The following is a 17,929-nucleotide window of genomic DNA, read 5'->3' as shown; positions in this document are numbered from 1 at the left end:
TATAGTTCTTCTGGTCATGTTTTTCGTTTATTTTTGTAATGCTTATAGTGAATTCTAAAGGAAATGGTGATGGGAAATTGTAAAATTTTATTTGCAATGCTTTTGCGTTCACTCATAATTTTTTATGAACTCAAATGCAAAAGCATGCAAAACTTTTAGTAATTGTCAAAAATATTATGAAAAATATTAAAAATCTTATATACCAGTGTTATTTTAGGAACATTAAGCTACTTTTATAGTTTTAAATAATGTTTTTGAATGAATTTTTTTAGGGATGTCAAATGATTAATCGTGATTAATCACATGCAAAATAAAAGCTTGTGTTTATCTAATATGTGTGTGTATATATTAGGTAAACACAAACATGCATCTGTATATATTAGGTAAACACAAACATGCATCTGTATTTATTAGGTAAATACAGATGCTAGTATGTATATATTTAAGAAAAGTGTGATATAAATAAAATATTTATATGTACATATAATATAAATTAAATGCATATATATATATATATATATATATATATACATATTTAAACATATTTATTTATTTAACATAAATTATATGCACAAAAAATATATATACACATTTAAATATTTTAAAATGACATACATGTGTGTATTTATAGATGCATAATTAATATACACAACATACACGTTTTATGTAAACAAACTTTTATTTTAAATCACGATTAATCGTTTGGTCACCCTAAAAATATGATATATAGATATATAGATATATATAGATATATAATTTTTTTTTTTCCGTTCAAGTAATTTACTTGCCATTTTTAATAACTTTTTGTTTCATTTTTAAGAAAAATATTACATATTTATATACAAAATATTTTTCTGTACATATAATATAAATTAAATTCAAATACATATTTATATATATATATTTTTTTATGTATTAAATTTAATGTTTATATGTATAGATACATAATAAACAATATACACACATACTTTATGTAAACAAACTTTTATTTTAAACGCGATTAATCGTTTGACCACCCTAATTTTTTGTTTAAATTTTTGTTATGTTTAAGTAATTTACTTGCCATTTAAAAAAAAATTTTTTTTCATTTTTATTTAAGAAAAATAATACATATATATATATATATATACATTTTTATGTTTAAGTAATTTACTTGCCATTTTTATATTTTTTGTTTTGTTTTTAAGAAAAATATTACATATATATATATATATATATATATATATATATATATATATATATATATACATTTTTATGTTTAAGTAATTTACTTGCCATTTTTATATTTTTTGTTTTGTTTTTATTTAAGAAAAATATATATTTACATACAAAATATTTATATGTACATATAAATTAAATGCATGATATATACACACATTTAAATATTTTTAACATTATTATTACATATTTCTATACAAACTGTACATATAAATAATATGCATATTAACTTAGTATATAAGTAATATATTTTTACTTAGTAATTTACTTGCCATTTTTATATATTTTTTTGTATTTTTAAGAAAAAATATTTTAATATTTGTTCATATAAATAATATGCAAAAATGTTTTATATATATATATATATATATACACACACACACACACACACACATTTTAATAATTTTCATGTATGTGTGTATTTATATATACATTTATTTTGCATGTGATTAATCGTGATTAATCGTAATTAAAAAATTATTTACATTTTTGTTAAGTTTAAGTAATTTACTTGCCATTTTTTATTCATTTTTTTTAATGTTTCATTTTTATTTTTATTTCACTGTCGTTTTCACTTTTTCAGTTGTTTTAGTACATCAAGTTAAACTAAGTTAAAATAATATGTTTTATCTTGGAAACATGGAGAATAAAATACCTTTTAACAGTTTAGTTAAATATAATAACCCTGACATACACCAAACACACCTTCAAAGACATTTATTAGTGATTTGACAGAAATGTGTCAAAATACAGTCATAATTGAAAATTAATAACCCATTCTATATATGTAGAAATGTAATCAAATGTTATTAAAATGTTAAATGAAATCAAATATTAAAATAAAAGAAGCACTACACATCAATTCCTCATTCTCTGAAACATCAGGTGCCACTATTGAACCAAAGAAGCGTCCAATCACAGGCCTCCAAAAGCAGGAAATCTCCTTTCCGGGTCAGTTTCCTGTGCCGCACCAGGTGATTGGCTGTGAGTGAGTGATTGACAGCTGGGGTGACTCCGGTCAGAACGGTTCCCACCTGTTTGACCTGATTCGTTGGAGTCCCCGACACAGTGAGAGTGAGGAAGCACTGTGATTGGCCGAGATTGATCACATGGTGTCGGAAAAGAACGATTCCTGCCTTTGCTGCGACCAATGACAGGAGAGAACTGAAATGTACAAGGAATGAGAACAGGCCGAAACAGGAAGTAGTCACTGAGGTAAAAGACTTAAACATATTTAAGCATTTATTGAGCAAAAGAGTCGTTCACACCTTCAAACTTTCAGAGATCTGGAGGACATTTAATCTACAGCTAAAAGTCTGTTGTGAGATACTGTGAGTACATTCACACGTTTTTACGGGTCAGGTTTTTACTAATGTGTCTAAACTGTTAAAATACATTGTGTATTAGTTAGTGTTCGACATCTATTTCCAATGCAACTGTGTTTCTTTAGTGAGGCTGGAAGCTTTTGGCCAGATCCTCCATGACGCTCATGAATTTCTGATCTTCCAGCTGTGAACTGTGCGTCCAGGCCAAGGGAAGATGAGCCGACACCATCTGCCGATCTAATGCATGTAACACACAAACACCAAAGGATGTTTAACAAATGCTATCTGTCCAACTTCATCTGGAAAAATGATTAAATGATTCCTATTGTTTGAAGAATCAATAAACATGTATATACAGAGGGCAGGTTGGTAACTGATTAAATATGCCTCCTTAGAAGCCATATGTCTGGTTTCCTCCAAATTCCAGTTGAAGAACTGCACTACCCATAATCCCCAAGCAAGATGAACCAATCAGAGAAGTCGGCGTTACCATGGAAACAAGAATCAAGGCCACAAGTGAGTGCTTCCAGTCGCTAAGTAACTTTTCATGGTTACATACTGTATAAAAATAACGTGCAAGATATAAGAAAGGAACTGGTGCAAAAATAGAGGTTTTTAAAGTTGTTCATTCTTAAATTTGTATCTAAAAAGAAAAAAAGAAAAAATATATAAATTTTTATAACACCCAATTGCCAGTTTATAGTCAGAACGTAAGGAAAAAAACATATATAAAATAATTTATACTGTGTGTATATGTCTATATATATATATATATATATATACATATATATACATACATACATACAGTATAAATAATTTTATATATATATACAGATACGTATTTCGTTTATATATAAATTTTGTTTATATTTATATATATATATATATATATAATTATGTATATCAATCAAATATACAGCAAAATTTGTATTATTTATGCCAAAATATACCTTTTTTTCTATATTTTATGAAGATATATAAAGAGGGATTTGTTCATATATAAATCTCATTGGTTTATATATGATTTTAGCCCTAAAAATGTACATCTTTTGGCTGTATTTCTATCAATATTTTTACATTTATGGAGATTAAAAATAGATTAAAAAAAATCCTATCAGTAGAATATGGAAGCAGTATAAATTAATAAAATTTTTATATATATATATGTATTTTGTTTAAATTAGCCACTGTATTTAGTATTTTGTTTCAGTCACTGAATAAAAAAACATTTTAAAAGATTATTACGACTTCTCTCACAATTCTGACTTTTTTTCTAGCAAATACGAGTTTATATCTCGCAATTCTGACTTTTTTCTCACATTCTGACTATAAACTGACAATTGCGTGTTATAAAGTCAGAATTGCGATATAAATTTGCAATTCTGAGAAAAAAAAGTCACAATTGTGAGATATAAACTTCAGAATTTACTTTTTCTTGTTTCCTCAGAATTGCGACTTTTTTTCAGAATTGCAAGTTTGTCTCACAATTCTGACTTTATAACTCACAGTTCTGAGAATTTTTTATTCAGTGGCAAAAATGGGCTTTCATAGTAGAAACCTCTTAATATGAAGGAGGAAAAAACAAGAAACAAGAATTATGAACCTGGTTTAATCCAATGTATAGATTTCTCCTCTGGAAATGAGTGAATATTTAATTAGCCAATGCCTCATTAGCATATTTACATTTCAGAAAACTTGTAATGCAAAAAAAAAAAAAAAAAACCTTTAATGTACTATGATTAATCAATTTCTGAAATATGGTGATATCTGTTTCACCATTTAGCAGTGACTATTTGGTCTGTCTAGTTTTCCCAGTCCTGAAAGGTCATAAGGTCACTGTGAGTTCGGTCCGGCCGTGTCTGGTACAGAAGCCCAACCCACTACAGCTGCGCTGGAGCTCCGCCAGCTCTCTTTTCCCTTTCTTGATCTTTCTCGCTCTTTCCTTCTCCTTTCATCGTCCTTTTGCTATGCTCCGTTTCTCTCATTCGCTTTCATTGTTCAGTCTTTCTTTGTACACTCATTGTATTCTCCTCATCTTCTCTCTACTGCTCATGCTTTTCTTGCTTTCATCAGCATCTTTCATCCATTCTTCAGTCTCCTGAAAGGCTCACTTGTTTTATATGGAAACAGATGGATGCCTTATTGGAGGAGATGGAGAGAAAGAGAGCAGCTTGGGTGCATTAACTCATTGCTCACTGCCTATATAGGCAGCTGACTTCTAAGGGAGCATCGTAACATGTCATGGAGCCTCATATGCGACTGATTTGGGTTGCTCTACAGAGGCAACAATTTGTGTGCCATACAAATAGCACAGAAAAATTGACTCATAACTGATTTCCACTTTGACTTTTGCATGTTGCTATGCTCATGCAGAAATTATGGAAGCTAATTGCTGTCATGAATAAAAATGTATAAAAATCTCACAATTTATTTATATCTCACAATTCAGACTTGCGAGTTGTTGTTTTTTTGCATTTGCAAGTTATATACTAATTCTGAGTTTACATTTCACAATTCTCACTTTTTCCCTCAGAATTCTTTTTACATTTTAGAATTCTGAGACAAATGTAAAATTGTGAAATGTAAACTTAGAATTCTGAGAAAAAAGTCAAAATTGCAAGTTTACATGTCGCAATTCTGACTTTTTCCTTAGAAATCTGATTAAATCTGGCGATTTTGACCTTTTTTTCCCTCAGAATTGTTTAAATCTTGCAATTATGACTTTTTTCCTTTTTAGGATTATATTTACATTTTGCAATTCTCACTTTTTTCCTCAGAATTCTTTTTACATTTTAGAATTCTGAGAAAAATGTAACAATTTTGAAATGTAAACTTAGAATTCTGAGAAACAAGTCAAAATTGCATGTCACAATTCTGACTTTTTCCTTAGAATTGGTATTAAATCTTGCAATTTTTACTTTTTTTCCCCTCAGAATTGTTTTTTTTTTCCTCAAGAATTTTGTTTACATCGTGCAATTCTCACTTTTTTCCCTCAGAATTCTTTTTACATTTCAAAATTCTGAGAAAAGTGTTAAAATTGTGAAATGTAAACTTAGAATTCTGAAAAAAAAATCAAAATTGCAAGTTTACATGTTGCGATTCTGACTTTTTCCTTAGAATTCTCTTGCAATTTTGATTTTTTTCCTCTTCAGAATTGTTTAAATCTTGCAATTATGACTTTTTCTCAGGATTCTTTTTACATTTCACAATTCTCACTTTTTCCCTCAGAATTCTTTTTACATTTCAGAATTCTGAGAAAAAAAATTACATTTTGAAATGTAAACTTGGAATTCTGAGAAAAAAGTCAAAATCGCAAGTTTACATCTTCCAATTCAGACTTTTTTTGTTCTCTAATTCAGATGTCAATACATGCTAAAATTCTGAGAAAAATAGTCCAAATTGCAAGTTTTTCCCTTAGAATTCTGATTAAATGTTGCAATTTTGCCTTTTTTTCTCAAAGTTCTCTTTAAATCTTGCAATTTGGAAATTTTTTCCCTCAGAATTCTGTTTACATCTCACAATTCAGACTTTTTTCTTTAGAATTCTTATTAAATCTTGCAATTTTGACCTTTTTTTTCCTTCAGGATTCTGTTTACATTTCACAGTCCTCACTTTTTTCCTCAGAATTCTTTTTACATTTTAGAATTCTGAGAAAAATGTTAAAATTGTAAAATGTAAACTTAGAATTCTGAGAAAAAAGTCAAAATTGCAAGTTTACATGTTGCAATTCTGACTTTTTCCTTAGAATTCTCTTGCAATTTTGATTTTTTTTCTTCAGAATTGTTTAAATCTTGCAATTATGACTTTTTCTCAGGATTCTTTTTACATTTCACAATTCTCACTTTTCCCTCAGAATTCTTTTTACATTTCAGAATTCTGAGAAAAAAAATTACATTTTGAAATGTAAACTTGGAATTCTGAGAAAAAAGTCAAAATCGCAAGTTTACATCTTCCAATTCAGACTTTTTTTGTTCTCTAATTCAGATGTCAATACATGCTAAAATTCTGAGAAAAATAGTCCAAATTGCAAGTTTTTCCCTTAGAATTCTGATTAAATGTTGCAATTTTGCCTTTTTTTCTCAAAGTTCTCTTTAAATCTTGCAATTTGGAATTTTTTTCCCTCAGAATTCTGTTTACATCTCACAATTCAGACTTTTTTCTTTAGAATTCTGATTAAATCTTGCAATTCTGATTTTTTTTTTTTTTGGTCTGAATTCTGTTTACATCTCGAAATTCTCACTTTTTTCCTCAGATTTCTGAGTTCTCATCTCAATTTTTTCCTCAGAAGTTTACATATCGCAATTCTGACTTTGTCCTTTGAATTCTTATTAAATCTTGATTTTTTTTTTTTTTTTACGTTTTTTGACATTTGCGATTGCAAGTTTACATATTGGAATTCTGACTTTTTCCCGGAGAATTCTGATTAAATGTTGCAATTTTGACTTTTTTCCTCGGAATTCTGTTTACATCTTGCAATTCAGGTGGTTGGATCAGATGTCTAAAATTTTGAAAAAAAAAAAAAAATTATGAGATGTAAACTCCATCTAATGAAAAAAAAGTTAAAATTGAAAGATGTAAACTCGAAATTCTGAGAAAAATGTCAGAACTTTGAGAAACAGCAGTATATATATATATATATATATATATATATATATATATATATATCAAACTATTGCCAAGTAATCTTGTATTAATTTGTTTACCAAATTTATTGCATTCTGTCTTCATGAAAGATGCAATGCTGTCTCAGTATTTAACTAGAAAATTACCAATTTGATACCTAAATATATCTATTCAAAAGTTGCTTTAAAAATAACAAATTTATTAGAGCCTTACTTTAGTGACATGTTAATGCAGCTCCGTTAAAATGAACTCACGTGTGCTTCAACATGAGTAGTGCTTTTTGTCACTTACGGGATTTAATTTGCTGCCTCTGTGGACAGCAAGGCGGCTCACTAAGTCTTGGAGCATAGCCAGTGTGTTTGTTCTTGTGTGGGTGTGTGTTTGCTCACCCTGAAAAAAACGCCCACTGGGACTCTTGACAGCCGCCTCGGACACAGCGAGCCACACGACCGTATCGGCCCCTTGCTCCGGTGTCCGCAAACGCTCCTTCATAGAGCTGTGGAAATCAGGCATCGCATTCGCAATGGCTAAAGAACAAGAATACATGAGTAGAACAGAATTAAACATCTTAAAATCAGTCTGAATAAATCATAAATAAATATTTGTATTTATGCATTTGGCAGATGCTGTTATCCAATGCACTTAAGGTATATAACACTGGACATGTAAGTAAAATGTATATGTCTAGTGGAAACGACATGTTTTAGGTGATGCAACTTTTTCTTTACCAATTTTAATCACATTTTTGCAGTTTACTCAATTTTTTTAAATAAAAATATTCTATGTAGATTTTTGAAAATGCATCTATGCACGGTTTAAATTTATGATGATTGTGCATGTGCAATTACTTGGCGTGTCCACCCATCCAGGGTGCATCACAGAGAAGTGGATGCTGGGGTGAGCTTTAGCAAACTGCTCTGTCATCACCACCTGCTGCCTCTGAAACACAAAGAAAGAAGTACATAGAAGTCACTTCTGATATCACAAGAATCTCTTTTCCCCCCCAGAAATTTTTACATATCAGAAACCTTAGAAAAATGTTAAAAATGTAAACTTAGTATTCAAAGTTTCAAGTTTACATCTCGCAATTCTGACTTTTTTTCCTTAGAAAAAACCTTTTCCTTGTTTAAATCTTGCAATTTTGACTTTTTTTCCTCAGAATTCTGTTTAAATCTTGCGATTTTGATTTTTCTCTCAAAATTCCAAGTTTAAATTTTTCAATTCTGATGTTTTTTTCTAAGAATTCTGTTTACATTTCGCCATTCTCTACCTTTTTTCTCAGACTTCTGAGTTCACATCTTGCAATTCTGACTCTTTTCCGTAGAATTCTGATTAAATCTTGCAATTTTGACCTTTTTCCTCAGAATTCTGTGTAAATCTTTTTAAACAATCAATTATTTAATCAATTATAAGTCATTTCTGATATCACAAGAATCACTTAAGTAATAAAAAACTACTGAAGTCAGTGAAACAGGAAAGTCTTGTATTTTTTTTTTTTACAGTAATTTTACACTACCATTCAAAAGTTTGGGGTCAGTAGGATTTTTTTTGGGACAGAAATGAATACCAAGGATGCATTAAATTAATCAAAAGTGGCAGTATAAACATTTATAATGTTATTTTTTTTAATTTAAAATAAATCTTACAAACATTACAAAAAATGTTATATCTTGCAATTCTGACTTTTTTCTCAAAATTCTAAGTTTACATCTCAGAAATCTAAGAAAAATGTAAAAAATGCAAAATGTAAACTTAGAATTTTGAAAAATATAAAAATTGCAAGTTTACATCTCTCAATTTAGATTTTTTTTTCCCGAATTCTCAGTTTACATCTCATAATTATTTTTTCCTCAGAATTCTTTTTACATCTTTTTACAAAAATTGCAATTTTACATCTCTCAATTATGACTTTTTTTTCTGTTTAAATCTAAGTTTACATCTTGCAATTCTGATGTTTTTTCTCAGAATTCTGTTCACATCTTGCAATTCTGACTTTTTTCCCCCCAGAATTCTGAGTTTTCATCCGATCTCAGAAATCTAAGAAAAATGTTAAAAATGTGAAACGTAAATTTTGAATTCTAAAAAAAGTTACAAAAATTACAATTCACAATTCTGACTTTTTTCTTTAGAATTCCGATTAAATCTTGCAATTTTTTACTTTTTTCCCCAAACTTAGAATTCTCGCAATTCTGCCTTTTTTTCTTAGAATTCCGATTAAATCTTGCAATTTTTCCTTTTTTCCTCAAAAAATGTTTTAATTGTGAAATGTAAACTTAAAATCCTAGTCAAAATTACAAGTTTACATCTCGCAATTCTGACTTTTTTCCCTTAGAATTCTGATTAAATCTTGTACTTTTGACTTTTTTCACATCTCGCAGATCAGCATATTAGAATAATTTCTGAAGGATCATGTGACACTGAAGACTGTAGTAATGATGTTTAAAATTCAGTTTTGATCACAGGAATAAATTTACATTTTAACATATATTCACATATAAAACAGCTATTTTAAATCCTAAAAAATATCTCACAATTTTTACAGTTTTTACTGTTTTTTTTAAGCAAATAAATGCAGCCTTGGTGAGCAGAAGAGACTTCTTACCAGTCCCTGAACTAGATCTGGACTGAACTGCAGCATTTCAAGTAAACAAACAATGGCAAATGGCATCACAAATACTATTTCTGTACACAAGCTTTCTATTCAACTCTGTATGTTTATAAATGTACCTTGTTCTGTGCGTACACCATAGTGCCGTCATATCTGCCCCTCTGAGACTGCAGGTTTCCTGTTCGCAGTTTCTGCACCAGCATCCCACCAGATGATACTGTGATCTGAAAGACAGGAGAGATGCTGACCCGTCTGACCTATCTGTCTGCCTCTCTCAGTCTCTGCTTTACTCACCACTCTGGGGTCAGTGCTCTTCTCCAGCAGAGGAATGAGGCTCTTGATGAAGATGTACACGGCTGAACAACACAATAGAGGTCAATCAGAGGTTTTCACATCATGTGAAAACAGTCTGCTAAGGTATTAAAGATGTTATTTATTATGAAGTTAGTGGAAAAGACTTTTAGCCCTGAGGCGATATCGAGCTGCTTTTGTTTGTTTGTTTGCTCACTTACCCAGAGAGTTGCTTGCGAAGCTTTTCTCCAGACCCTCTCCATTCACCTCCCTCTTAGTCATCATACAGCCGGCGTTATTGATCTGTCACAGTCAAATCAATCAATGATCATTACTTCTATTTGCTGGTAGTGCTTTTCAAATTATAACAGTTACACTGTTTTTCAGGTTTGGAGTCAGTAAGGACTTTTTCATGTTTTTGTAAAAATTTGCTTACAATCATCAAGTCAAGCATTTATTTGATCAAAAATATAGTAAAAGTGTGAAATATTATTACAATTTAAAGCAACTGTTTTTAATTGTAATATATGCTTAAATTAAATTTATTCCTGTGATCAAAGCTGAATTTTCAGCATCATTACTCCAGTCTTCAGTGTCACATGATCCTTCAGAAATCATTCTAATATGCTGATTTGCTGATCATGAAACATTTTTAAATGATCAGTGTTGAAAACAGTTGCACTGCTTCACATTTTTATTTTTCCAGATTTGTTAAAGAATAGAAAGTTCAAAGTAAAAGCATTTATTTGAAACAGAAATCCTGCAACATTATTAATGTCTTTACTGTCACTTTTTTTTGCAATTCTAAGTTTACATCTCTCAATTCTGACTTTTTTTCCTCAGAATTCTTTTTACATCAAGTTTAAAATGCGAAATGTAAACTTGGAATTCTAAAAAAGCCAAAATTGCAAGTTTACGTCTCTCAATTCTGACTTCTTTCCTCACCATTGTTTAAATGTTGCAATTTTGACTTTTTTTCTCAAAATTCTACGTTTACATCATGCAATTCAGACTTTTTTTCCTCAGAATTCTGTTTACATCTCAGAAATCTAAGACAAAAAAAGTTTAAAATGCGAAATGTAAACTTAGAATTCTAAAAAAAAAAGTCAACTTAGAATACTGAAAAAAAGTAAAAATCGCAAGTTTACATCTCTCAATTCTGACTTCTTTCCTCACTGTTGTTTACATCTTGCAATTCTGACTTTTTTTCCTCAGAATTCTTTTTACATCTCAGAAATCTAAGAAAAAATGTTACAAAATTCTGAAAAAGTAGCAATTGTAATATATGTTAAAATAGATTTTTTTTCTGTGATCAAATCAGAATTTTCAGCATCATTACTCTAGTCTTCAGTGTCACATGATCCTTCAGAAATCATTCTAATATGCTGATTTGCTGATCAAGAAACATTTCTAAATCCTTATCAATGTTGAAAACAGTTGCACCGCTTCATATTTTATTTTTTCCAGATTTGTTGATTAATAGAAAGTTCAAAATAAAAGCATTTATTTGAAACAGAAATCGTTTGCAACATTATTAATGTCTTTATTAATGTCTTTTTTGCAATTCTAAGTTTACATCTCTCAATTTTGACTTTTTTTCCTCAGAATTCTTTTTACATCTCAGAAATCTAAGACAAAAAGATTAAAATGCAAAATGTAAACTTGGAATTCTAAAAAAGTCAAAATTGCAAGTTTACATCTCTCAATTCTGACTTCTTTCCTCACCATTGTTTAAATCTTGCAATTTTGACTTTTTTTCTCAACATTCTACGTTTACATCATGCAATTCTGACTTTTTTTCCTCAGAATTCTTTTTACATCTCAGAAATCTAAGACAAAAAAAGTTTAAAATGCGAAATGTAAACTTAGAATTCTGAAAAAAAGTCAAAATTGCAAGTTTACATCTCTCAATGCTGACTCTATTGTTTAAATCTTGCAATTTTGACTTTTCTTCTCAAAATCTCCAATTCTGGCTTTTTTTCCTCAGAATTCTTTTTACATCTCAGAACTCTAATAAAAAATGTTAAATGCAAAATGTAAACTTAGAATACTGAAAAAAGTAAAAATCGCAAGTTTACATCTCTCAATTCTGACTTCTTTCCTCACTATTATTTAAATCTTGCAATTCTGACTTTTTTTTTTTACCTCAGAATCCGTTTTACATCTCAGAAATCTAAGACAAAATGTTAAAAAATTCTGAAAAAGTAGCAATTGTAATATATGTCAAATTGTATTTTTTTTCTGTGATCAAATCAGAATTTTCAGCATCATTACTCTAGTCTTCAATGTCACATGATCCTTCAGAAATCATTCTAATATGCTGATTTGCTGATCAAGAAACATTTCTAAATCCTTATCAATGTTGAAAACAGTTGCACCGCTTCAAATTTTATTTTTTCCAGATTTGTTGATTAATAGAAAGTTCAAAATAAAAGCATTTATTTGAAACAGAAATCGTTTGCAACATTATTAATGTCTTTATTAATGTCTTTTTTTGCAATCTAAGTTTACATCTCTCAATTTTGACTTTTTTTCCCTCAGAATTCTTTTTACATCTCAGAAATCTAAGACAAAAAGTTTAAAATGCGAAATGTATACTTGGAATTCTAAAAAAGCCAAAATTGCAAGTTTACGTCTCTCAACTCTGACTTCTTTCCTCACCATTGTTTAAATGTTGCAATTTTGACTTTTTTTCCTCAAAATTCTACGTTTACATCTCAGAAATCTAAGGCAAAAAAAGTTTAAAATGCGAAATGTAAACTTAGAATTCTAAAAAAAAAAAGTCAAAATTGCAAGTTTACATCTCTCAATGCTGACTCTATTGTTTAAATCTTCCAATTCTGGCTTTTTTCCTCAGAATTCTTTTTACATCTCAGAAATCTCATAAAAAATGTTAAATGCAAAATGTAAACTTAGAATACTGAAAAAAAGTAAAAATCGCAAGTTTACATCTCTCAATTCTGACTTCTTTCCTCACTGTTGTTTAAATCTTGCAATTCTGACTTTTTTTCCTCAGAATTCTTTTTACATCTCAGAAATCTAAGAAAAAATGTTAAATTCTGAAAAAGTAGCAATTGTAATATATGTTAAATTGTATTTTTTTTCTGTGATCAAATCAGAATTTTCAGCATCATTACTCCAGTCTTCAGTGTCACATGATCATTCAGAAATCATTCTAATATGCTGATTTGCTGATCAAGAAACATTTCTAAATCATTATCAATGTTGAAAACAGTTGCACCGCTTCATATTTTATTTTTTCCAGATTTGTTGATTAATAGAAAGTTCAAAAGAACAGGGGGTGTTCCATAAACCAAGTTTACCAAATAAGTCAGGCTTATTTCAGTTAGTCTGACTTATTGTCACTTGATTTGGCTCAAAATAAGTCAGACTAACTGAAATAAGCCTGACTTATTTGGTAAACTTGGTTTATGGAACACCCCCCAGCATTTGAAATCGAAACCTTTTGTAACATTATAAATGCCTTTACCATAACTTTTGCCTAATTTATTGTTCTTTCTGAATAAAGGCATCGATTTCTAAATTAAAAAAATCTTACTGACCTCAAACTTGCCAACAACAGTGTATATGCAATTTTAAAGCCTCACCAGGACGTTGAGGGTTTTGTACTTTTTTTTAAAAGACTCCACGAACTCCCAAACCTTCTTGGTTTCGGACAGATCCAAAATATGCACATAGATTTCCTGCAGCCGGACACAGAGGCCAAAGGTCACGTATTTTACAAGAACATCTTGCATTAGAAACAGATGCAGATGTAAATCTGTTTTCAGACAGTGTGTAGATAAATATACGGGTCATTGAGTTTTGCACAAATGGTAAATTAACTGCAAACTACTACATTATTGATAATTAAGCAGATGCTTTCTCTTTTTTACTGCAGGTTGAGTTCTGCTGGTGTGATCTGAGGTTAACAGACTTGCTGGAAGCTTTTGCGATTGTGTTTAATTACAACAATCTCAGTCATTCAAATATAAACTCATACTTTGTTTCCAGACTCCTTGACGATTTCCGCTCTGGCTTCTTCCGCCTTGTCCTTGTTCCTGCAGACCATGTGGATCGTACCACCTTGAAGAAGAGGGTCAACAGGTTACAAAAAATATTTGAAAATGTTTCAGCAGTTCACTTCCAGAACAAAAATGTACAGATAATGTACTCATCCCCTTGTCATCCAAGAGGTTCACATCTTTCTTTCTTCAGTCATTTTGAGGAAAACATTTCAGGATTTATCTCCATATATTGGACTTCTATGGTGGCCCCTAGTTTAAGCATCCAAAATGCATTTTAAATGCAGCCTCAAAGCGCTCTAAATGATCCCAGTCGAAGAAGAAGGGTCTTATCTAGTGAAACGATTGGTTATTTTCTAAAAAATGTAAAATTTTTATACCTTTTTAACCTCAAACACTTGCCTGTGTATTCCAGTTCAAGACAGTTAGGGTATGTCCAAAAACTGGAATGAACTGGAACTGGAATACACAGAATTCAGGCAGAGCAAGACAAGTGTTCGAAAAATATATAATTGTGCATTGTTTTTGTTTTTTTTTTAGAAAATAACCGATCGTTTCGCTAGATAAGACCCTTCTTCCTCGCCTGGGATCATTTAGAGCCCTTTGAAGCTGCATTTAAACTGCATTTTGGAAGTTCAAACTCGGAGGCACTATAGAAGTACATTATATGGAGAGAAATCCTGAAATTTTTTCCTCAACAAAAAAAACAAAACAGTTTCTTAATGACTGAAGAAAGATAATGACAAGGGGGTGAGTACATTATCTGTACATTTTTGTTCCGGAAGTGAACTACTGTAATCCTTTAAAAATGTCTGAATGTCATTGCTTTAGCTAAATGCATAAATGCAGATACATAAAAGTGGATCAAATGCATAAATTGAGATATATGCAGAGCAACAATAAAGAAAAGTGATGGTCTAGCACAATTTGTTTGCAGATTCTGGGTTTTGTTATCTAATGCAATGACATTTAAACATTTTTTAATGTAACCAAAGTATCTAAATACTTTTTTAGTGCCACTGTATTTATATAAATATATAGAAAGCATTTGAAGATGAAGTATACAAGGTTAGTTTCTATTAATTTCTCATTTTAATTACCAATTACCACTGTTTTCAGCACGTACCTTTCTTGGCGATGGCCATGGCGGTGGCTTTCCCGATCCCGCTGTTCGCTCCAGTGATCATGAAGGATCGGCCCGCCATTGACGTCTCCAGGTCCTTCTCAACAAAGTTTTTAGACGCTGACAGAAATGCCCCCCTGAGACAGACACATTTAATTAGTCTCGAAATGTCACAGGGTTACCTTTGCCTTTGCAATTACTTTTCAAAACACTGCTAGATAGTTCAGTTAACTAATTAGTTCACTTTTTGCATGCTATGAACTGTTTGACATCACACTTTTTCAAGAAAATCCAAGAACCAAGCTAACAAAAGTATGTTCTAAGAACATTTTGTGAACATTCCAATTTCTGAATGATTAAAACATCTAGTTTTTAAAGATATTTAGTTTTTTGGGAACATTGTATCATTTTGCAAACATGAAAATGTTACTTTTGAATGTTCTCTGAACATTCTGAAACAAGTAGCAACATTTAAAGTGTTAGAAAAACGTTCTATTGATGTTACTCTAAGAACAGTTGTTCATAACTGTGATAGAACCTTGTAAGTTCTGATAACATTCTATTGAGAGGAACATTCCATTTTATCATCTCGCAAATGTTACTTTTGAATGATCTCTGAACATTCTGAAACAAATAGCAACATTTAATGAAACAAATGTTCAACTAAAACTATTCTAAAAATACATTGCATGATCAATGTACAGATGATGTTTTCTGCTAACATTCTGAGAATATTAATAAAGACCAGATAGCTTTGAACAAATCTTCCATTAATGTTACTGGAAGAAATTAATATTTTATTAATTATTTTATTAAAATAAGAGGGATCATTCAAAATGCATGTTATTGTTTATTTAGTACTAACCTGAATAAGATATTTCACATAAAAGATGTTTATAGTTGAATTTATAAAAATGGCCCTGTTCAAAAGTTTGTAACAGTTAAACTACCTGCTGTTCTTCAGGTCCCACAAACTCTTTGGTTTTTCAGCATTTCTGTGTATTTGAACCATTTTAACCAACAATGACTGTATGATTTTGAGATCCATCTTTTTACACTGCTGATTTCTGACACAGAATTTAGTTTCTGTATTCTTGAAGCGAAACCACTCGAAAAGCACTGTTCTAATGTGCTGCCTTGCGTCATCGCTTAGCTAATGAGAGCCAACTATCAGTGCATCCTCTGATAGCACCGCTCCTGGTATCGGCGACGCTCGTGCCCTTGACCCGATCTCAAAGACTGGCTTTGTCCACGCGTGCCAGGCCAGGCGAAGGGATGAAGAGGAGCGAGGAGGTGCCGGGGGGAATCAAGCTTTTCTCGGTAAATGTGTGCACTGTTAAGGGGGATGTGTGTCCTATTATGGGACGTGAGAAGTCGACCCGGGTGACAATGTAATGTATTAAGAGGAAAAAACAGAGATAAACAACAGTGGTGAAATGAGACAGTTTGTTTTTCTGGCTGCTGAGAATTTATAATCATTTTTATGAAATTGGATTTCATGGAAAACAAAAAGCCACAAGTGTTAGTGTGTTGACCCTGAGCTTGGAAAAAAAAAATAGTCTAGAAAATATAGTTTTGCAGATGTTAGAAACTGACTTTTTAAAGCATGAGTGATCACCTTTGGCCCTTACCTTAATTTATGTTGTCACTGTGTTTATGATGTGCAACACTTTTGAAATGCATATTTTTTAAGGAAAAACAAATGATGTTTTTGTTTTTAAGAATTTTTTTTTTTTCCCTTTATGATTTAATAATTCTTCGATCAAATCAGGATAAGTTACTACATTTAAATATTTATACATGGGAGTAAAAATCTAAGGAGGCCTGCAGACAAATGTTGGACATGTCCAAATATTATTTTAAATTCAAATTTAATGTAAGAACTGGTTGTTATTTGCTTTTCAGTCCTATTACACATGATAATTAATCAAACTCCTATTAATGAGGACAAACTAATAAATACATCATTAATAATCAAATATACAAAAATGCATTAAATAAATGTAATAAAATAAGAGAGAAACAAATGTAGAATAGCTGAAATCTGACTCATGCAATATTTAATATTACAATTATAGATGTTAAATATTATAATACTTAATATTAAGTATTGCATGAGCCTTTATGCAACATATATTATATTACATATTTCAGTGTGTGTTATTCATGTTATAATAAGGTGTTGTGATATTTCTGAAGCAGTGCAGCTCTTACTTGGTGAATTCGGTGAGTCCTTTGAGGAACCATGCTGAGTTCCGGTACAGAGACATTCTCACACCCGCGCTGTCGCTCAGGTCGCCCGCTGTGCTCTCGGATGCTCGCCGGTGCTTTTAACCGGCACCGGGGTCACATGAGTGCACGTAGATCCACGCCACTCACCGGTGGCCAACACTGTCTGCCCTCTACTGGTAATGAACGACGTAACACGCCTCAGACTGTCAGACCTCTGATGTTTCAAAGCACTTGGTTTGTCTGCTGTAGTTGACTATTTGAATAGCAAATAATATAACAGATTAACAGGGTTCGTACAAGGTGCTTAAAATACTTGAATTTGCCTTTGACATTTAAGGCATGGAAAACCCTTGAAAATAGCAATGATCCTGAAGAGGAACTTGAAAAGTGTTTCAATTATTGAAAGGCAATGTATGAAAAAGCACATATCTTTTAAAGCAAAATTCACGCAGTTCAGAAAACATCATACTTTTTTAGCTTATTT

At 30.7% G+C, this 17,929-nt stretch overlaps 1 protein-coding gene across 1 annotated transcript; it reads right to left on the bottom strand.

The window, feature by feature from the left end:
• Positions 1–1,920: 1,920 nt before the first annotated feature.
• On the bottom strand, positions 1,921–17,521 carry LOC141284744 (dehydrogenase/reductase SDR family member 12-like). The gene is made up of 10 exons (XM_073817755.1): positions 17,428–17,521; positions 15,217–15,350; positions 14,069–14,151; positions 13,674–13,769; positions 10,287–10,368; positions 10,069–10,130; positions 9,894–9,998; positions 8,015–8,105; positions 7,556–7,693; positions 1,921–2,780 (listed from the first exon to the last, which is right to left on the bottom strand). Exons 1-10 carry the CDS (start codon positions 17,481–17,483, stop codon positions 2,665–2,667), a joined length of 963 nt encoding a protein of 320 aa, XP_073673856.1. The 5' UTR covers positions 17,484–17,521; the 3' UTR covers positions 1,921–2,664.
• Positions 17,522–17,929: the final 408 nt, after the last annotated feature.

Source organism: Garra rufa, chromosome 14 (genome assembly GCF_049309525.1).
Source record: "Garra rufa chromosome 14, GarRuf1.0, whole genome shotgun sequence".
Classification (NCBI taxonomy): Eukaryota; Metazoa; Chordata; class Actinopteri; order Cypriniformes; family Cyprinidae; genus Garra; species Garra rufa.
This window is presented reverse-complemented; position numbering and strand designations above follow the sequence as displayed.

Excerpts from the sequence above, each read along its gene's own strand:
- LOC141284744 (XM_073817755.1), bottom strand. The coding sequence starts at position 17,483 with ATGTCTCTGTACCGGAACTCAGCATGGTTCCTCAAAGGACTCACCGAA. Across the intron at positions 14,152-15,216 it reads CATGGCCATCGCCAAGAAAG|GTGGTACGATCCACATGGTC; the intron begins GTACGTGCTGAA and ends CTCTTCTTCAAG. Across the intron at positions 9,999-10,068 it reads AGAGCACTGACCCCAGAGTG|ATCACAGTATCATCTGGTGG; the intron begins GTGAGTAAAGCA and ends CCTGTCTTTCAG.